The 22,258-nt window shown below is 47.2% G+C and overlaps 1 protein-coding gene across 3 annotated transcripts in view; it reads right to left on the bottom strand.

Annotated features, from left to right (window-relative positions):
* The window catches only part of LOC137532599 (NACHT, LRR and PYD domains-containing protein 3-like), a 738,694-nt gene that overhangs the window by 308,942 nt on the left and 407,494 nt on the right, over positions 1-22,258 (bottom strand). For all 3 annotated transcript variants that reach the window (XM_068253288.1, XM_068253297.1, XM_068253308.1), the window contains one exon: positions 3,161-3,325. In XM_068253288.1, the coding sequence (XP_068109389.1) occupies positions 3,161-3,325 (165 nt within the window). The remainder of the gene's footprint in view (positions 1-3,160; positions 3,326-22,258) is intronic.

The raw sequence follows: 22,258 nt of genomic DNA on the forward strand, positions 1-22,258 counted from the left end.
CTTGAGAAAATCTGCACAATTATGTGAATTTTCTGGGGAAAGGGTCACCAAAACTTGGGCCCACTGTCTTTGCGTTGCACTTTTCAAGGGAACCTGAGGTGAGAATAATATTGAGGCTGACATATTTCTCTCCTTTTAAGCAATACCAGTTGCCTGGCTGCCGTGCTGGTCCTCTGCCTCTTATTCTTTCAACCATAGACCCTGAACAAGCATGCAGCAGGTCAGGGGTTTCTGACAATATTGTCAGAACTGAGAAGATTAGCTGCATGCTTGTTGCTGGTGTAATTCAGTTTATTACTGCAGCCAAATAGATCAGCAGGGCCGCCAGGCAACTAGTATTGTTTAAAAGGAAATAAACCCTCACCCCGGGTTCGCTTTAAGTTACAGTTAGCTCCGCCCTCATCCGGTCATTGCCACGCCCATTTTTTGCCGCGGCGCTAAGTGCCGCAGGCTCTATCCACTATTTTTTGCCACGGCGCGCTTTGCGCGCCGCAGGTTGTAGCCACGCCCATATTTTGCCGCGGCGCGCAGGTCATAGGGGGCCCACAATTACAATTTTGCACAGGGGCCCACTGCTGGCTGTGTCCGCCACTGATCTCAACTGTAATTGAACTGTTTACTTTTCCTCTGCTAGAGGAGAGGTCATTACTTCACAGACTGCTCTGAAAGAATCATTTTGAATGCTGAGTGTTGTGTAATCTGCACATATTATAGAATAATGCAATGTTAGAAAAAACACTATATACCTGAAAATAAAAGTATGAGAATATTTTCTTTGCTGCTAATCTTCTAGTAATTATTCATAGTACACAACCAATTCACTATATCATATTTTTTTTTTGCTTCAGTGTCTGTTTAAAGCTGCAGTGGCCTATTTAGTGAAAAATGGCCTGGTCTTTAGAGGGGTTTAACACTGCGGTCCTCAAGTGGTTAAAGATATAATGCATTATATGTATACAGTTAGTATATATTTATTCTGTAAAATGTTTATAAAGTGTATATGAAGTAATATGGTATCTGGTACAGTTAATTGGGACATACTGGCAGGTGGATACCTGAGGGTGGAATTTAACCGGTTCAGCCCCACAGTGTCAAAAACCTCATGCATCCAAGCAACTTTCACCTCCAATTCATTCGCCAATAACTTTATCGCTACTAATCACAATTAATTGATCTATATCTTGTTTTTTCCGCCACTAATTAGGCTTTCTTTGGGTGGTACATTTTGCTAAGAATTATTTTTTTCTAAATCCATTTTAACAGGAAGATTAAGAAATAAATAAAAAAAAAATGCATTATTTCTCAGTTTTTGCCCATCATAGTTTGAAATTAATATACGCTACCATAATTAAAACTCATGTATTTTATTTGCCCATTTGTCCTGGTTATTACACCATTTAAATGATGTCCCTATCACAATTTAGGGCGCCGATATTTTATTTAGAAATAAAGGTGCATTTTTTAAATTTGCGTCCATCACTATTTACAAGTTTATAATTTAAAATTATATACTCTCTTGACATGCATATTTAAAAAGTTCAGACCCTTAGGTAACTATTTATGTTGTTTGTTTAATTGTAATTTTTTTTTTAATTTAGTTTTTATTAAAAATGTATTTGGGTAGTTTTTGGTGTGGGAGGGAAACAGCAAATTTTAAATGTAAAATACTGTATGTGGGTGCAGTTTGCTATTTGGCCACAAGATGGCCACAGGCAAAAAAAAGTCCTGGATGCGAACAATCTCGCATCCAGGAACTACAAGGAGGCTGGGAAACTTTTTTTCGGCAGAAAGACGGCAGTCTCTAATTAGAAACCGTCCTTTTTTCTGCGGAGGAGTTAGATCGGTGAATGGGAATTATATTCCCATTTACTGATCGGGGGGCTAGCGGCAGGTGGCGGGAGCGCATGTGGGAGCGCGCCCAATCATGCACACCGCGAAGCAGCAGAGCCTATCTGGACGAACTTACTCGTCCAGATAGGCTGAACTGGTTAAACATAGGTCTTATCTTATGTGTAGCACCTACCCTGGAGGGTTATTGGAAAAAAAAAATACCTGATCTGCTGCATGCTTGTTCTGGGTCTCAGACAAAAAAATGAGGGAGAAGATCAGCAGGATAGGCAGGCAACGGATATTGTTTACAAAGAAAAAAAATATGGCAGCCTTCATAACTACAGTGGTTTGCAAAACTATTCGGCCCCCTTGAAGTTTTCCACATTTTGTCATATATCAGCCACAAACATGAATCAATTTTATTGGAATTCCACGTGAAAGACCAACACAAAGTGGTGTACACGTGAGACGTGGAACGAAAATCATACATGCTTCCAAACATTTTTTACAAATAAATATCTGCGAAGTGGGGTGTGCGTAATTATTCAGCCCCCTTTGGTCTGAGTGCAGTCAGTTGCCCATAGACATTGCCTGATGAGTGCTAATGACTAAATAGAGTGCACCTGAGTGTAATCTAATGTCTAGGCTATATGGTCTATGCAATGAACCTTTATGTTTTTTTAAGGTAAATTTGGAATACCTGATTGGAAGACCGTGTGGTGGCAATTATATGGACTTCTATCGAATGGACTGTAAGGCAGTGCAAGTTTTTTTCATGCATCTCTATACACAGCTCTCCACATATCCAGCTCCACATCACAACTCCCTCCACCATCCCCCCTCTACACCCTTCCCCAGGGCTGATAACTGCTTAAGCACACATCTGCACAGTGATAATCATCAACTGACTGTCCCAAACTCTGTGCTGCTGTGTTTACAAATCTGATTCTGGAGGATGTATTTTTTTTTGCGGGAGGAAGAGAGGGGAATTAATCAGTCCAAAATGTGTACATGGCCCAGGGCTACTGTCACTAAGCACAGAGATGGGGTTGTGTGTCACTGGTACCTGTTCAAATGTGTCTATCCGGCAATCCTGAAACTGGCCATGAGGGGAAGCTAGACTGATTGAGTACTTTCCATATGGCCCTCAGAGCCCTGTCCACATCCCCCACTTCTTTTCTACTGGCCCCTATTTGTCACATATAGCTGACTTTGTCTCCCCTCCCCCAGTCACTGCACCATGTGTCACTATTGTAAAAGGTGAGACGGGGATGAAGTTGCAGGCAATAATTCTGCTGATCTCTGCTGCAATCAGGGCTGTTATACTCACTGTAATTCCTCTATCCGGCTTGTTGGCAGAGCTTCCATCAGGTCACTGAATTCATCACCCCACAGCTCGTTATGTGACAGGTCCAGCTTCCTCAGAGTCTGGTTATCCCTTATCCCGGATGCCAGGAGGGGGCAGCTACTGGAGGGCAGAGCATTATACTGCAAACTGCAAAAGGAGAGAAGAATATTACCAGAAATCGTTATAAAATTACAATTTATTCACTTCACTATTTCTCGGAGGATACATTTCCACAGTCATGGGGCAGGATTCACAAAGCTTGTTCACCTGTTTTCACCTTATATATGTTACATTCTTGAGCTCACAAAGAGCAAAAATATAATATAATTAAGATAAGAAAAGCAATATTGAAATGAATTTTGCTTATAAATGTGCTAAGTGATCAATTTGCTTGCTTATGTGCAGAAAGGTTATTTTTATCAATTAGGTGATAAATAAGTCATTTATGAGTTTTGAGAATAGTCCTAATATTTCCACAAATACCTTCCTAATTGTACATAAACTGATAGTGAAAGAGTTAGTAGGTTTAGGGAATACCATTGGTCAATATGTTTCACCAATATCTAGGTTATAGTCATTCAGACTGATTAAAGGTGGCCACTTACAGATTAGCAGCAGATTCATCCATCAGATAGATTTCTGCCAGATGCCTGTCAAGTCCAATCTGACAGGAATCTATCTGATGTCTGCCACACACTAGGAATAGATTTCCAATAGATTTCAGAGTGAAATCTGTTGGAAATCGATCTAAATACATTATTGAACCATTAGATCCAATGCAGCTCTATGGGCCATCCATCTGCTGCCAGCAGCAGATCAACCTAGATTTTCCATCCTATCAGATAGATCAAATTGATCAAAATCAATCGAATGTGGAATTTTATAGAATTGATTTCTGATCAATCAATCGATCTATTGATGGCTGAAATCGACCAGTGTATGGGCCCCTTTAGAGGGAAAACAAAGGCAGATCTTCTGAAGCCCATTTTTCTGGTATCAGTTGGCAGCCTGCATTTATCAGATATTATGTAGAAAAAACAGAGGTGACAGCAGGATAAAATCAGGTGATAAAACATTTAAAAGTGCTTTGGAGGCAGCGGTGGACTTACCTCCTGTAAGCAGACACTAAAAACTGTCAGTTCAAATCAAAAACAATTTTATTGGCATACTCCAAGGGGGTCACAACATGTTTCACAGGTGTAAACCTGCTTCCTCAGGCAATATAACATAGGAGCATACAACAGTAAAAGGTCCAGGTAACACCTGGCGCCTCAGTCAATTATTAGTTATCAGATGGGCAATTGTTTTCCAATGTGTTAGAGGAACCTCTTCCAAGTCTATAAAGGAACCTATCAGATAGAACCGTTAATGGAGTAAGGGGTGTGTTTGATCTGCCGACTTCAACTCGTGTTCTAGGAACAGAGATAAAAAAAGACACCAGGAGTGGCAATATAGTGTAGTATTTAAATCATGAGGCTAAAGAAAGTGGTTAAAAAATACATATTTGGGGGTGGGGTGGGGGTGTTGAAGGCAGGAAGGATAACCCAAACATGCAGGCAGCAGCGTCATTTGATTCTGATTTGATTCTACCAATGCATCGATAGAGGCCTTCCCAGCTACAGAACAAGTAAAGCCATACTGCTTACATTTAAAGGTCAAAATGAAGTGAAAATAAACATCTGATATAATGATCTGTATGTGTAGTACAGCTAAGAAATTGAACATTAGTAGCACAGATATGAATCTCATATTGCTTCCAGTATAGGAAGAGTTAAGAAACTCCAGGTGTTCTCTATGCAATAGAGCTTATCTGAGCTCCACGACCAATTCAGTTGCTGCTTTCTGGAGCATTTATACATCAAAGAAACACTCAGAGACAGCTTTAGATAAGATTTTTACTCGTGGGAAGTTGAAAGCGTCATTGAAAGGGGGCACAACTTGTAACTGAGAAAAACAAACATATTGCTGCTCTACCACCCACCAGGAAAGAGCTCGACCTTCCTTAAAGGTAATATCCAAGATGAAAAAATGATTGTTTAACTACTTCAGGACGAGAGCAATTTTCACATAACAGCGCTGATCCCATTGATTCACCAATAACTTTATTACTACTAATCACACCTAAATGATCAATATTTTTTTTTCAGGACAAATTAGGCTTTTAGTATGTAATAATTTTATTTAGTAATTACCTTGCTTTCTATGCATTTTAAAGGGAAAACAAGAGAAAAAATAAAAAACACACCATTTCTCCATTTACATCCAGTATAGCTTTATAATAAACAGTGCTAACTAGAAGTTAAAGCCACAAATTTGATTTGCTTATCCATCCTGGTTATTACAACATTTAGATTATGTTCCTAGAACTTGTGACAAAAAAATAAATGAAATCTGCCACGGACTCACTATGCTCCTCTCTGAATACCTTGGGGTGTCTTCTTTCTAAAATGGGGTCATTTGTGGGGTTCCTATGCTGCCCTGGCATTTTAGGGGCCCTAAACCGTGAGGAGTAGTCTTGAAACCAAGTGCCGCAAAATGACCTGTGAAATCCTAAAGGTACTCATTGGACTTTGGGCCCCTTAGCGCACTTAGGGTGCAAAAAAGTGCCACACATGTGGTATCGCCGTACTCGGGAGAAGTGGTATAATGTGTTTTGGGGTGTATTTTTACACATACCCATGCTGGGTGGGAGAAATATCTCTGTAAATGGACAATTGTGTGTAAAAAAAAAATCAAAAAAATTGTCATTTACAGAGGTATTTCTCCCACCCAGCATGGTTATGTGTAAAAATACACCCCAAAACACATTATACCACTTCTCCCGAGTACGGCGATACCACATGTGTGGCACTTTTTTGCACCCTAACTGCGCTAAGGGGCCCAGAGTCCAATGAGTACCTTTAGGATTTACAGGGGTGCTCAAAATTTAGCACCCCGCCCACTTGCCAGGACAGTTAACAAACCCCACAAATGACCCCATTTTGGAAAGAATACACAACAAGGTATTCCATGAGGGGAATGGTGAGGTCATTGAAAATTTTATTTTTTGTCACAAGTTAACGGAAAATGACACTTTGTAAAATGAAAAAAAAAATAATAAAAAAAAAAAATTCTGCTAACTTGTGACAAAAACTAAAATCTTCTATGAACTCACCATGCACCTCACAGAATACGTTAGGGTGTCCTCTTTCCAAAATGGGGTCATTTGTGGAGTCTGTCCTGGCATTTTAGGGTCTCTGCAATCATTACATGTATGGCCAGTATTAGGAGTTTCTGCTATACTCCTTATATTGGGTATACAAGTAATGCACTCTGGGCTGAAAGGAAAAATGAACGGCAAACATACCTTGCTCCACATCAATGGCATATCTTCCTCCACATCAATGGCAGTGATAACCTCAGGAGAGAGACACCCCGTGCCACCCTGCACTCAGGGTGAGCCACCAACTTATGTGACTGGGCCTCAGAACTTTAGTATACAGCATTATGCCTGTAGGATACAGCAATATGCCTGCCAATATAGATGACTCTGTGTGGCATTAACCACTTGCCGACCAGGGGATTTTACACTGATCGGTGCTGCGTGGGCTCTACAGCCCGCAGCACCGATCAGGAGTGCAGCAGGGCGATCAGACTACCCCCCTTTTTTCCCCACTAGGGGGATGTCCTGCTGGGGGGGTCTGATCGCCGCCGGCTGCAGTTGCTTAGCGGGGGGGGGCTCTTCAAAGCCCCCCTCCGCATCGCTTTCCGCCCTCTCCCTCCCTCTCCCTTCCCCTGTGTGCTGCGCAGGACAGATTTCCATCCTGCGCATTGAAGGATAGGCTTCAGCCTATCATATGCCGGCGATCCCCGGCCAATCAGAGGCCGGGGATCGCCGATCTGCCTATGGCGCTGCTGCGCAGCAGCGCCATATGATGTAAACAGCGGGGATATTTTCCCCGCCTGTTTACATTTTGCGGGCGAGCCGCCATTGGCGGCTCTCCGGTTGTTCACGGAGACACCCTCCGTGAACTGACATGGAAAGGCCGCTTCCATGGTAACCCGCAGACGACCAGTTTACGCCAATCGGCGTTAGCTGGTCGTCAAGAGGTTAAAGTATCATCATAGGCCCAAAGTAAATCACATATAAACCGGGGTTGTCCACACTGAAGGGAAATTCAAACATGCCGCCTTATATCGCCAACCCAGGACAGATCAGCAATATCAAGCTTGGAAGCCGATCCTTCTTCCGACTTTTATGCTTACCTGTTTGGTTTTCAAGCTTACCTCTCCTCCCCCTGGGAAAATGTGCGAAATACCACTGAGTGTGTGCCTACTCCTATGTCTGGAGTTCCCTAGGTTCTAATACTGTACCTGCTCGTGGTACCTCTCAAAACACTCCCCTAGGCATAGGCCAGGCTGGTCAGGACATTTGGGACAATAAAAACTGGTGTCAGTCCTTCTTCTAGCACTGCTGCAGACACAACAATGTTTTCTTCGGATGCATTGACCTGAGGTACTCGGAAGCTGATAGGCGTAATGCCTTCCATGCAGTCGGCTAGTTGCATTTCGGGGGGGGGGGGGGGGGGGGGGCACCTCCTGGATACAGGAGGTCCAGAACGATCTGTTCCTGAAATTGAAAGAAAGATCCAGTTCTCCCAGCCTTACTGTAGAGAACAAAGCTGTTGTAAACTGCCAATTGAATCAGATAAAAAGACACTTTCTTATGCCAGCGTCTTGTTTTCCGGGAAATTAAATAGGACGCTAACCTCTGGTCATTGAAGTCCACCCCTCCCATGTTGACATTATATTCGTGGACGACAAGGGGCTTTTCAATTACCTCAGTTGCCCGTTGAATTTGGACTGTCGTGTCTGTGTGAATGGTGGACAGAAAGTAAACGTCCCTCTTGTCCCTCCATTTCACCGCGAGCAGATCTTCAGTACGCAAGGCGGCCCTCTGCCCGTTCAAGTCTGGTGGTAACGAGCCGTTGGGGGAAGCCCTAGCGACTAGGCCGCGCAGTGCCACAGCATCGGATTCCTTCTAACTTTAAGTGCTGATAGAGGGCCAAACTTGTGTAATAGTTGTCCACATAAAGATGGTACCCCTTCTGGAACAAGGGTGACACTATGTCCCACACAACCTTTCCACTGCTCCCCAGGTAGTCAGGGCATCCGACCGGCTCCAATTTTGAGTCTTTTCCCTCATAGACCCTAAACCGACATGAATAGCCTGTTGCCCTTTCACAGAGCGTATACAGTTTCACCCCATACCGGGCGCGCTTGCTTGGGATGTACTGTTTGATGCCAAGGCGCCCGGTAAAGCATAAGAGGGACTCGTCTACGCAGATGTTCTGTTCAGGGGTATAAGCATCTGCAAATGTTGATGACAGGTGGTCTATGAGGGGCCGCATTTTGTGGAGCCGGTCATAAGCAGGGTGGCACTTTTCATGACAGGTTTTGTCGTTGAAGTGCAGGAAGCACAGGATGGACTCAAATCGTGTCCTAGACATGGCAGCAGGGTACAAGGGAACATGATGTACTGGGTTCGTAGACCAATACGACCGCAGTACATTCTGTTTCATTAGTCCCAAGTGAAGGATAAGGGCCAAAAAGATTTTAAGTTCAGAAACTTGGACTGGTTTCCACCGGAAAGGCTGGGCATAGCTGCTCTCCGGGTGCTCGGTGATGAATTGTGGGGCTTTACGGTTGGTCTCAACCACAATTAAGTCCAGGAGAACCTGGGTGATGAACAGCTGCAAAAAGTCTAGGGCCGTTCCTAGATGAGCTGTCGCCACCTGGACTCCAGACTGGGCGGTGAAAGGGGGCACTACGGGTGCGGCGGAATCAGGGGATTGCCAATCTCGATTTGCCAGCACCTCTGGGAGTCTATGGGTATTACGGGCCCGTCTTGGGGGTGGTGGCGAGTGGGGTCTCAGAGGCAATCAAACAATCACGGGACAATCAAAGCCGATCACAAGACAATCAAATACAATTACAGGACAATCGAATCCAATCACGGCACAAGCAAATCTGATGCACTCGGAAGGTGATGGGGGGTGGGGGTGGTGGTGGTGGCGGGAAGTGGGGTCTCAGAGGCAATCAAACAATCAGGGGACAATCAAAGCAGATCACGGGACAATCAAATACAATTGCAGCACAATCGAATACAATCACAGCACAGTCAAATACAATGCACTCGGAAGGTGATTAGGTGGGGTTTGAGGGCGATTTGAGCTGGTGGGGGTTGATCAGGAGCCCACACGGGGCAGACTGAGTCCTGATCTGATAAGAGGCAGACACAGGGGGTTACTGATCGAAGATCAGTTAGTGATTGCTGGGGAGGACAGATGTAAACAATGCGCAGGGGATGTAATCAGGAGGGGGGTCTGAGGGCAATCGAGGGTCTGGGCAGGTGATCGGTTGCCCCCGCGGGGCAGTTAGGGTCTGCTCTGATGGGTGGGGGTGCTGAGGGGTGATGGACAGGTGATCAGAGGGGGATCAGGGGGTAAGCTAGCTGTATACAGATGTATACAGTATACAGGGGGGTAGTCTGGGATGGGGTCTGGGGGTGATCTAAAGGTAGGGGGGGGATCAGGGGTGATTAGGAGGCAGTTACGGACCTAATCTAGGGGATAGCGTCGATAGTTAGTGACCGGGGGGGGGGGGTTTAGAGGGGTGCAAGGGTACTGGCAGGGGTCTGCTGGGGTGATCAGGGGGGGGGGGGGGGGTCTGAAGGCTGGGGTGGGAGATCAGGGGGGCTGTGTGAGAAAAAAAAAATGTGTGGTGTATACTTACTAGTGCTTCATCCTCGCTGGTGGTCTCTGGAACAAAGAGACCACGAGGCGAGAAGGAAGCGTGTATAAAGCACTTTGTTTACCTAACAAAGTGCCTTATACACTTTAATTGGCGGAATTTGTGTATTCCTCCGCCCGTCGGCGTTGCTAATTGGCCGGGGGGCTGGAGTCTAAGTGCCCGGCCATCGATCCCCGGCGGAGGATCGCGTCACGGATGACGCGATCGCTCCGCCCATGCCCCTAAAAGGACCGCCGCCTCTGTGCGTTAGCCGGTCCTTAGGGCTTCCACTTTCCGACCGCCCCTGTGCAGTGGGCGGTCGTTAAGCGGTTAAAGTGAACCTCCAGACTAAAAATCAACTTGGCAGCACTGAAAAGGCCTGGTGTTTCTTTAACAGTTTCACAGCCTCAGAACTTTGTTTCTCTGATATAAGTCTCATTTTTAGCTGCACAGAGGAAAACTGCCCGGGCATTTTTCCCGATGCTGTGCAAAGCATGATGGGATTTCTGATGTTGTTGTTCTCGTTCTGCTGTTTTGGTGAAATTTTTTTCTTATACATTTTGAATTTGACATTTGAAGCCTAATGTGTGCAGCTGGGAGGGGTGATCAGGACACAGGACAGTTGGAACTGTGTCTCCTGCTCCTTGTCACCTCCTTTCAACCCAAAAGATGGCTGCCCCCATGGCAAAGATGGCAGCCCCCATGAATCACAAACATTTGCCTGTTCTTTTAAAACAGGGTGGGTAAGAGAATTATATTACCTATCTATTCTAATTAACATAACTAATGTAACTTAATGACAGTATGTTTGTTTAGGCTGAAGTTCCCCTTTAATGTTAAGAGTCCTTGAACACAGCATGCGTCGGTTCTCCTTGAACGCATGCATGGACTTTCCTGGTCGATGGAATTTGGAGAACTGGGCTGGTTTGGTCCCGCCCCACTTTTATAGGACCTGAGTTTTGGGCTGTCACTACGTGGAAAGTAGCTGTGTTTGAGGCGGGATTACCTCCTAATCAGCAGTTGCCGCCCCCAGACTCAGAGCAAAAAATGTAACATTCATTAATTCTCTGTGTGACTCCGCCCCAGATTGGCGCATCGCAAATCTGAGGCTATATTCATAGTCATAAGCGATAAAAGTGAAAGTAGGGAGAGCGCTCTAAAGTTCAGTCCCAAGACTCAAATGAGTCAATGGAAGCTCCAATTTTTCTCACGGAGATTATATTGCACACAGTTCGTGAAGGGGTAAGTGGCACTCCATCTGGTGAGTCAATCCACTTAGGGGGGTGGTATCTAGTTGCCACTTACCCCTTCACGAACTGTGTGCAATATAATCTCCGTGAGAAAAATTGGAGCTTCCATTGACTCATTTGAGTCTTGGGACTGAAGCGCTTTTATCCATTGTATTCATTGACAGGATAGCGCTCCACTGATTGATTGGTGTATCTCAGTCTCATGGGCCATACTGGCCTGCCTTACATTGTATTTCCATTTGTACTAGATTGTGTGCACTTTTATATCTTTGTGTTTTAAGTATATTTATAAGCGGCCTGCGACCCTGTATCAAATGAGGCTACACATGCCTATTCTATCGCATTCGCTCTACGCAGGCCAGATAAAGTGGTTTTCCTACTGATTCCTGACAGTTAGAAAATTGTAGTTCAAGTGAATGATAGAGGTGATTTATAGGTATCAGAAAATGCGTTTTTTGTCTGTCTGTGACAAGGCTATTTTAAATTACAACTACATAATGTAACGATCGGTGAAGCTCAGAGAGGATCTGATTACCGGTGATCTGCAGTATCACTGGGAATACAGATGTATACCAGATTATAAGTGATCTGCAGGATCGCCGATAATCCGATATACCAGCTAACCTCTGTTCACCTGAGTAGAGTGTAGTGTTTTGGTGTAACAGTAACAATTTGAGGACAAAGCCTCAGCGCAGTCAGGAGTACTGCACGTATTCCTTCCGCAGGCCTGGACTCTCCAAGACGGGAGGAGTCAGGCTGAAAAAGTAGGAAGGTTTGTCTGAAAGTGACACTCTGGAGGAAGTGTCACTAACAGGACGGGGAACCGCCTCTAACAATAAGGTCGGTTCTCGAGGTTGGGCAAGCTAGGTCGTAACACACGGACAGAGAAGGTATAGATACAGTAGGCCGAGGCGGAGTCTAAGGCACAAGCAGGGTTCGGCAACAGGGTATCAGAAATATCGAGGTACAAGATCAGGTGGCAAAAACAGAGTCTAAGGACGAGTCGGGGTTCGGCAACAGAGTATCAGAAATATCGAGGTACTGGATCAGAATTCAGGAGGATAGTCAGGCAGGCAAATAGTCATAACAGATAATCACAATCAAACTAGTACTTTAAGCTATCAACAGAAACTAGCTAAGTGTAGGATAACAGCTCCTGCTGGTCCCGGCACACTTGCGGATCTGACTACGGATCTGGGTGCCCCCACGTATGTGATCGCAACGCCAGACAATCAGCAACTGAACAGCCTGCAGTATATATACACAGGCACCTCTCCAGCACCTCCCTAAGTGCTGGACCAATGAGGAGTGGAACCAGAGTCAGCTGACCAGCCTGGTCAGCTGACTACCTCTGGCTGCCACATAAAGCCTGGCTGAGTGCGCGCGCGTCACTCTAAATCCAGAGGGACTACATGTCCCAGCCACACCAGCCCCGCTCTGCGGTGCCTCCGCAGCGGGGGTATGCGCGCTAACCGCCGCGTCCAATGCGGCGGCTTCTCCGCGCACCGCTGAGCCCTGTACGGAGACAGCCGCCTCATACTGAGAGGAGTCGGCTGCCTCTCCGTGTGCAGCGTCACTATGCGCGGAAAGAGCCGCCTGCCGCTGGCTTATGGCGGCGGCTCTTCCGCGCTTTCTCACAGTACCCCCCCCCCCCCCCCCCCCCCGAGGGGTGGACTCCGGACAGCTCCTTCCAGGTTTTTCTTGGTGCAAAGTGTGAAACTCCCTCTTTAACTCATCGGCATGCATGCGAGTCCCTGGTACCCATTGTCTCTCCTCAATGCCGTACCCTTTTCAATGCACTAAATATTGTACCGAGTTCTGAACAATGCGTGAGTCTAATATCTTTTCCACCTCGTACTCAGGTTGGTCCTCCACCATCACCGGAGGAGGAGGAGTAGGACCCACATGCACCGCAGGTTTGAGTAGGGACACATGAAATGACCTTATGCCCCGCATGCTGGCAGGAAGATCAATGGCGTAAGTGACGTTATTAATTCTTTTGGACACGGAAAATGGACCCACAAACCTGGGACCCAGTTTAGCAGATGGCCGCTTCAGGGTCAAGTGACGTGTGGATACCCAGACTAAATCCCCTGGCTGAAACTTCCATTCCACGGACCGTCTCTTGTCTGCTTGACCTTTCTGACTCTGGAACGCCTTCTGCAAATTCCCCTTAACAATTCCCCAATTGTCCCTGAGTGACCTCTGCCAATCCTCCAGTGCTGGAAATGGAGAAGAGACAACTGGAAAAGGGGAGAATTTGGGTGATCTTCCTGTCACAATCTGAAATGGAGAGAACCCAGAAGAGGAACTCTACAAATTATTTTGTGCGAATTCCGCGAAGGGCAAAAATTTTACCCAGTCACTCTGTGCCTTTGCAACGTAACATCTTAGGAATTGCTCCAAAGACTGGTTAATACGTTCCGTCTGCCCATTTGTCTGTGGGTGGTAGCCTGACGAGAAAGACAATTTCATGCCCATTTGGTGGCAAAATGCCCTCCAGAATCCAGACACAAATTGGACTCCCCTATCTGACACAATGTCTTCCGGAATACCATGCAGCCGGAAGACGTGAATGATAAACAATCCGGCCAGTTCTTGAGCCGAGGGGAGTCCTTTCAGGGGCACAAAATGGGCCATTTTGCTAAACCGGTCGACTACCACCGAAATGACCGACATGCCTTCAGACCTGGGCAATTCCCCCACAAAATCCATGGACAAGTGGGTCCATGGCTCACTCGGGGTGGGCAAAGGCTGCAACCTTCCTACAGATGCCAGCCGGGAGGGTTTACTCTTGGCACATACCACACACTCCCTGACATACTCCTTGCAATCTGTTGCCAAAGAAGGCCACCAAGCACACCTGGCAATCAGATCCTGCGTTCTGGCAGCTCCAGGATGACCAGCATTCTTATGGGCGTGAAAGAGTTGCAGGACTTGTAAACGAAATGGCAGTGGGATAAACATGACCCCTTCGAGTTTTCCCTCAGGAACATCCTGCTGAAAAGGACCCAAAACCTCTGTCCAATCCTCCCAAGTTTCCGTGGCGGCTAACACTAGTTTCTGCGGGATGATGGACTCAGGAGCGGAGGGCTGTGCTGTCTCTGGTTCAAAACACCTGGAGAGGGCATCTGCCTTGACGTTTTTGCTGCCTGGAGTGTACGTGATTATAAACCTGAACCTCGTAAAAAATAAAGACCACCAGGCCTGACGGGGACTTAGCCTCTTAGCCCCCTCGATGTATTCCAAGTTCTTGTGGTCGGTGTAAACTGATCGTGTGTTCTGCCCCCTCTAACCAGTGGCGCCATTCCTCAAACGCCAATTTAATGGCCAGAAGTTCCCGGTTGCCTATATCGTAATTTCTTTCTGCAGGTGAAAACCTACGGGAAAAGTAAGCGCACGGGTGTAATCTGCCCTGCAACCCAGACCGTTGAGACAGCACCGCCCCCACCCCAACTTCTGAGGCATCAACCTCCACGATAAAGGGAAAGGACGTGTCCACATGCCTCAAAATTGGTGCTGAGCAAAATAATTTCTTCAAATTAGAAAATGCTGCTACGGCTTCAGGAGACCAGTGGTTGGTATCTGCCCCTTTTTTCGTGAGACTGGTAAGGGGGGCAACTATCGTGGAGTACCCCTTAATGAACCTCCCGTAATAGTTCGCAAAACCTAAAAATCTCTGTAGGGCCTTCAACCCCACTGGCTGTGGCCACTCCAACACGGCTGTGACCTTGGCAGGATCCATTGAGAGGCCCGATGTGGAAATTACGTACCCTAGGAACATGACCGTGGTCACCTCGAAAATACACTTTTCCACCTTAGCATAGAGCATATTTTGTCTTAATTTGTTCAAGAATAACCTCACGTGGACCCTGTGCTCGGAGAGGTTATTGGAATAGATTAGTATATCATCGAGGTATACTAGTACGAATCTACCCAATACCTCCCGGAATACCTCATTGATTAATTCTTGGAAGACGGCTGGCGCATTGCACAACCCGAAGGGCATCATTAGGTACTCGTAATGCCCGTCGGGTGTGTTGAAGGCCGTCTTCCATTCATCGCCCCTTCTAATGCGGATTAGGTTGTATGTCCCCCTCAGATCCAACTTAGAGAAGATCTTTGCAGTTGTGACCTGCGTAAATAAATCGTCTATCAATGGTAACGGATAGCGATTTTTCACCGTAATTTTATTGAGACCCCGGTAACCGATACAGGGTCGAAGACCTCCGTCTTTCTTTTTAACGAAAAAGAAACCGGCCCCAGCAGGCGACCGAGAGGGCCGGATGAACCCCTTGGCCAAGTTGTCACGAATGTATTCCTGCATAGCCATCTTCTCTGGACTGGACAAGTTATACAGGTGACCCCTAGGGGGCATACAACCAGCACGGAGATCAATGGGGCAATCGAACGGCCGATGAGGAGGCAATTGATCAGCGGCCTTGGGACAAAATACATCAGAAAACTCAGAATATACCTCGGGAACACCCTCCACGTAAATCTTGGTCTGACCCAATGTCACTTTCCCTAAACACTGTTGGTGACAATAATCGGACCATCTGGTTACCTGACCCGTAGCCCAGTCTATTTGTGGAGAATGGACTTGTAACCATGGCATGCCTAGGATGATAGTGGAGGTTGACATATGCAACACGAAAAACTGTAGTTGTTCCCCATGCAGTACCCCTATCGTGACCTTCCCCTGCGGGGTCTGTGACAGGGGACGATCCCGTTGCAGAGGGGAATCGTCTACCGCCGTGACCTGAATGGGGGGACTTACTGGAGTGAGAGGAATACCCAACTCCTGAGCAAATTCAACGTTCATAAAATTAGCCGCTGAGCCAGAATCAATAAAAGCCTCAGTGGCTACAGACTTATTATCCCATGCAATCGTACAGGGGAGAAGTAATTTTTTCTCTTTTTGGGGTGAGAATGATGTGCCTAGGGTGTCACCCCCCACTACTCCTAGGCAGAGCCGTTTCCTGACTTGTTAGGGCAATTTCGCACTCTATGCCCCGTTTCTGCACAATACAGGCACAGTTGTTCTGTTATTCTCCGCCTTCGTTCCACCTGGGTCAGTTTTGATCGACCAATCTGCATTGGCTCGGGTGGAGGCAGGGCCTGAGAGGATGAGACAGACGGAGATGGTGTTGCTAAGGATGCGGCAGCAGGTGACGCATAAGATGTCACCCTGACCCGGTGACTGCCCCTAGTCTGCCTCTGATGGCGTAGCCTACGGTCGACCCGAATGGCCGATGATATGGCCTCATCAACTGTTTTGGGCTCGGGTAAGGTTAACATTAAGTCGGAGACCTCCTCTGACAACCCAGACAGGAAATAATCCATCAGGGCATAGGTGTCAAATCTGGCGGTAACTGACCACCTACGAAATTCGGCCGCGTAGTCTTCGACTGGACCCTTGCCTTGCAGTAGGAGCTTGAGTTTCCGCTCCAAGGTCGCAGCAAGGTCTGGGTCATCGTAAATTACGGCCATAGCCTTAAAAAATTCCTCTACTGAGGTCAGAGATGTATCTGTAGGAGGCAGGTTGTATGCCCAGGACTGGGAGTCACCAGTTAACAAGGTTTTAATAAAAATGACCCATTGGGTCTCAGTCCCCGAGGATCGGGGTCTCAACTCGAAATATGACAACACTCTACTCTTAAAATTCCGGAAGTCAGACTTGTGGCCGGAAAATTTATCAGGTACGGGCATACGTATGTCATCACTAGGAGGGGATCGCGCTGAATCAACTGACGTCTGGAGGGTTCGCACGGAGCCTGAAAGGGCGTCAATCAAGGCTTTGTGCTGGCCCAGTGCTTGATGGATGCTATCCACCGAAGTGGCAAGCACAGTCAGAGGGTCAGCGCGGTTTTCCATCAGTTTTTTGGTCTGGCGTTCTGTAACGATCGGTGAAGCACAGAGAGGATCTGATTACCAGTGATCTGCAGTATCGCTGGGAATACAGATGTATACCAGATTATAAGTGATCTGCAGGATCACCGATAATCCGATATACCAGCTAACCTCTGTTCACCTGAGTAGAGTGTAGTGTTTTGGTGTAACAGTAACAATTTGAGGACAAAGCCTCAGCGCAGTCAGGAGTACTGCACGTATTCCTTCCGCAGGCCTGGACTCTCCAAGACGGGAGGAGTCAGGCTGAAAAAGTAGGAAGGTTTGTCTGAAAGTGACACTCTGGAGGAAGTGTTACTAACAGGACGGGGAACCGCCTCTAACAATAAGGTCGGTTCTCGAGGTCGGGCAAGCTAGGTCGTAACACACGGACAGAGAAGGTACAGATACAGTAGGCAGAGGCGGAGTCTAAGGCACAAGCAGGGTTCGGCAACAGGGTATCAGAAATATCGAGGTACTGGATCAGAATTCAGGAGGATAGTCAGGCAGGCAAATAGTCATAACAGATAATCACAATCAAACTAGTACTTTAAGCTATCAACAGAAACTAGCTAAGTGTAGGATTACAGCTCCAGCTGGTCCCGGCACACTTGCGGATCTGACTACGGATCTGGGTGCTCCCACGTATGTGATCGCAACGCCAGACAATCAGCAACTGAACAGCCAGCAGTATATATACACAGGCACCTCTCCAGCACCTCCCTAAGTGCTGGACCAATGAGGAGTGGAACCAGAGTCAGCTGACCAGCCTGGTCAGCTGACTACCTCTGGCTGCCACATAAAGCCTGCCTGAGTGCGCGCGCACGCGTCACTCTAAATCCAGAGGGACTACGTGTTGGCTTATGGCGGCGGCTCTTCCGCGCTTTCTCACACATAAAAGTTCTCTTTGTTTGATTGGATGATTTTTGGAGGGGATTCTTATCTCTACCAGTTCGAGCTGGCTTCTTGAGAGAGGGCTCTGGCAGGAAATGGTCCTTGGCAGGAGGTCGGGCCAGGTGTGAAATTCTTTCCATGTTATCAGGACACTGGGGAATGGGTGAGGGGCTTGCTTCCCTTCACAAGAGAAAGGAAAGACATTTATTGTACATTTACACAGCACTGACAGTAATGGTGCTGGACCATACGAAAATCGTTGGCGATTACGCACACGACTTCCTGTAATGTTCGCCACACCCTACTTGACCCCCTACAGTCTGGATTCAGACCTGCACACTCAACTGAAACAGCCCTCGCCAAGGTGGTCAACGACCTTACCCTTGCCAGGGCCAAAGATGTTATTACGTCCTGCTCCTCTGACATTTCCACAGCATTTGATACGTAGACCACCTCCTCCTCCAATCACTACAGTCCATGGGCATCCATGGTTTTGCCTTGGCCTGGATCTCCTCCTCCCTATCCAATTGCTCCTTCGCAACTTCCTTCAATGGCTCCTCCTCAACCCCTGCTCCCCTCTCAGTCTGGGTCCCCCAGGGCTCTGTTCTGGGCCCCCTTCTGTTCTGTATACACTTCCTCAATTGGCAAACTTATCTCCTCCCTGGGCTTCAATTACCACCTTTATGCAGATGACACTCAGATTTACCTCCATACCCCCGATCTCTCAGCCACCACCATAAACAAGGTCTCCTCGTGTCTCTAAACAATTTCCACCTGGATGTCTGCTAGGTTCCTGAAGCTTAACCTAGACAAACTGAGCTCCTGATCATTCCACCCCATGCTGCTGCACCCCTCCCAGATTTCCACCTCACAATCGACAACATAACCATTCGCCCTACCTCCCAGGCCCACTGTCTGGGTGTCCCCTTGGACTCTGACCTCTCCTTCATCCCACACATCCAAAACATCACCAGAGCCTGCAATTTCCACCTCCGTAATATCACCAAGATCCGCCCCTTCTTAACCCCAGACACAACCAAACTGCTCATCCATGGCCTCATCTCCCGCCTTGATTACTGTAACTCCTTCCTTTCTGGCCTCCCCTTAAAACGCACTGCCCCCCTTCAATCAGTAATGAACCCGGCTACAAGACTCATCCGTTCTTCAAACCACTCTGCATCCACATCTCCCCTCTGTAATCCCTGAACTGGCTCCTGTTATAATTTAATTTTAAAGTAGGCCTCAGTTATTTGGACTGAGTTAGTCAAAAAGGCTTGATGAGCAGACCTGCCCTTTAAGGGGATTTTCTCTGAAGAGAGAAAATCTGCAGTTCTGTCAGCAGAACTAGAACATACCAAGAAGCTGTTCTGAACAAGGCCGCAGGTCTCCCTGACCTGGGCCTGGAACAATAAACATCAGTCATGTTTTGTAAATATTCACATTCCTGCATGTATGTCAAATGTCTCATTGATTATTAATCGAGTAGGCGGGTATGATGACACCATGAGTGGGTCCACCAATAGACTGATATAGGGGGTGGCGAAGATGATGTCATATTTAACTCTTTCCTAGCCGGTATTAAATCTGGAGCGAGCGATGGAGAACTCACTTCTGCTTCTTCCTTCTGCACTAGCTCGCAAGGCCGACTTGGACCTCTAAGCATGTTATTCTTTTATGTAAGCTGATATAATGTATGCTATGTACATAGGTAGCTTAGTGTAACGTAGGTAGGAAGAAGGTACCTGATAGACTTCGGTAGGGAGTCTAATCAAGCAGCTGTAACGCAACATGGAAGTCTGCTTGGCCAGGAGATGAATGTATCTATCTGTATTCCTGTTTCCTGAATAAATAACGTAAACATTTAAGAAGCCTGAGAAAGTCTATTTCCTGTTTGCTGTGTGGAGAGTCAAGTGATCTCACAGTCTGTGAGACGATGGTGTCGAAGCAAGGTGATAAGAACAGTTTATAACAGTGGTGCCTGAAATCCTTCCCTGCCTAGCAATACGGGCAGACGGGGCCGGGGCCGAAGAAAGTGGTTTCAAGATATTCCACAGCAAAGCAAGCGGAATAGACGGACACGGACTGTAAAGCTTATCAAGCTGAGACTGATAAGCTGGTGTGAGTAGTGTGTGGGAGCCGAGCACACACGGGCACGGGCTGCAATTCGTGAGAACCAGCGGCGACACTCGTGGATGTTAAACTTTGACTGACAGTGCACATCAGTCACAGCCTAAACCGGATCACAGGTGACTGGAAGGCTCCGAGGCCGGCTGGCAGCTGCCGCTGGAGATTGATCCGCTGAGCCAGTGTGGGTACACAGAGCTGACGCTCAGTAGTTCCAGGGATCCACTCAGTGTCGTGGAAAGTTGCCAAAAGCTGGTCGAATTCGCAGGCTTACACAGTCCTCTGATCAGGCAAGTATGTTTTACGTTGTTGTGTTGCATTATCTTTATTGTATGAGAGGAGGATAATGTGTTAATGTGTATATTCTGTGTTAATTGCAGAGTGGAGGCTGCGGGCTTCTCATCTCTCCTGTGCGTGAAGGGAGGGGTGAGGAGGGGTGCAGCTCCGATGTAAATACAGAACGTGTTTTCAGAGTTTATGCGCTTTGATTGTTTCTTAGGATTCAATGTTCTTGTGTGGCAGAGGTTTTGTTTTCTCTCTCTCTGGGTTTTGTTTTGTTTTTCTCTCCCTGTCCAGAGACTGGGCAGGATGATAGATAAGGGGGGGGGGGTCCCCCCGCGGCAGAGGGAAACCATCAGTGTTAGTGATGGATAGAGGGAGAGAAGAGGAAAGCGAGTGTCTTTCTGTTTGTGAGATGTTCTGCACGTCTCTCGCATTTCCAGTCGGTGCTGCTGCTAACATGTTTTTTCAATGTCTGTATTGTGTTGAAGTTCTAGCTGGGATGTTAACAGTTACAACAGTTAGTTCGGTTCTTAGTTATGTCTGTGATAGAGTGAGAAAGATTCCTCCGTCTCTGGGGATCCGTATGTCTGATTGCAGTTCGGATTACAGCTGAGACGTGAAGGAATGCTGAGGCTGATTTTTGTGCATTGTGGATAGATGCTGTGTGTAACTATGCATAACAAATGTATGTTCTGTGTGAGTTTTGTTCTCTCTCCTAGGTCTATAGGAACGAGAGGCTGCTATGGGAGCAGCCATCTTGGCTGGCAGTCCAGGACTCAAAATGGCGGCAGTGGAGAGAGCCCGCCCCCGTGAGTCATGGCCCCCACACGTCATGGCAGGGGGGAGGAGGGGCTGGGGGATCCACGTCACGTCAGGCTGTGCTCGCGGCTCCGGGCAGAGCAGCTGAAAGGAAGGGGGGTAGAAATACAGAGACATTCTCCTGTGTGTCTCGGTTCTCAAAGTATTTCCCCAGAGCTTTTCCCTGGGTCCATGGAAAGGAATGCCAGAATAGGAAGTGTTTCCCAGCTAGGTGCGGGGACACACGTAGCAGTGCAGATCAGGAAAGGGTCTGTACTGGGTTGCTTATGGGATTATTCCTGTAAGTGGGGCACCTTAATGGGTGGTGCAGCATGAGTTCCCAATAGAGTATAGGGGGGGACAGTGCATCAGGGGGGTGCCGGAGTTGGAAAAAAGGGAGTTGACCAATTCGGGTTTCCGTCGCCGCTTCTGCAGAGCGGTAACGTTTTTTCCGGTTTGTCGTGAACAGGGCCAGAGCTGGACTGAGAGGTCTATGCTGGGCTGGAGCTGTTTTTGTGTGCGTTTTTTTTCGTCCACTGATTGGTCAAATATGTTTTTTCCAGCTCCTATCAATTGTAGCACAAAGAACAAGGACTGACAACAGTTCATGGGGCAATTATACAGATGATAAAATTGCTGTTTACAGAGTGACAGTGTATCAGTACGCTGTTTGCCATGTGACTACCTTCCATGTGGGCATTCAGGGATCTGCATACAGGCATGTGACGCTGGTATGCTTAGCCCTGCACCCTGTGTAGTTTAAGTGTAAAGTGCTCCTTCCTACAGGGAGGCAGCCGTTTTTTTGTGAGGTCTGGGGGTAGTGGCACGGCAAACATGGATCAGAGGGTACAACACACAGAACTTCTAGCAGAGCTGGTATCGCGATGAAGTTCTAGATAAGTAAATGCGATAATGAGTAAGAGCATTGCAGGCTCACCTGCAAAGCAGCATCAGGTGTGGCATCCGTAATCTGTGCATGCGACGGCCGCGCATGGACAGATAAGGGGGGATGTGGAGTGAGCTGCAATGGGGTGAGAGCTTCCAAAGGTGAAGCGAGCTTCCACAAGTGAAG

Source organism: Hyperolius riggenbachi, chromosome 1, assembly GCF_040937935.1.
Source record: "Hyperolius riggenbachi isolate aHypRig1 chromosome 1, aHypRig1.pri, whole genome shotgun sequence".
Lineage (NCBI taxonomy): Eukaryota > Metazoa > Chordata > Amphibia > Anura > Hyperoliidae > Hyperolius > Hyperolius riggenbachi.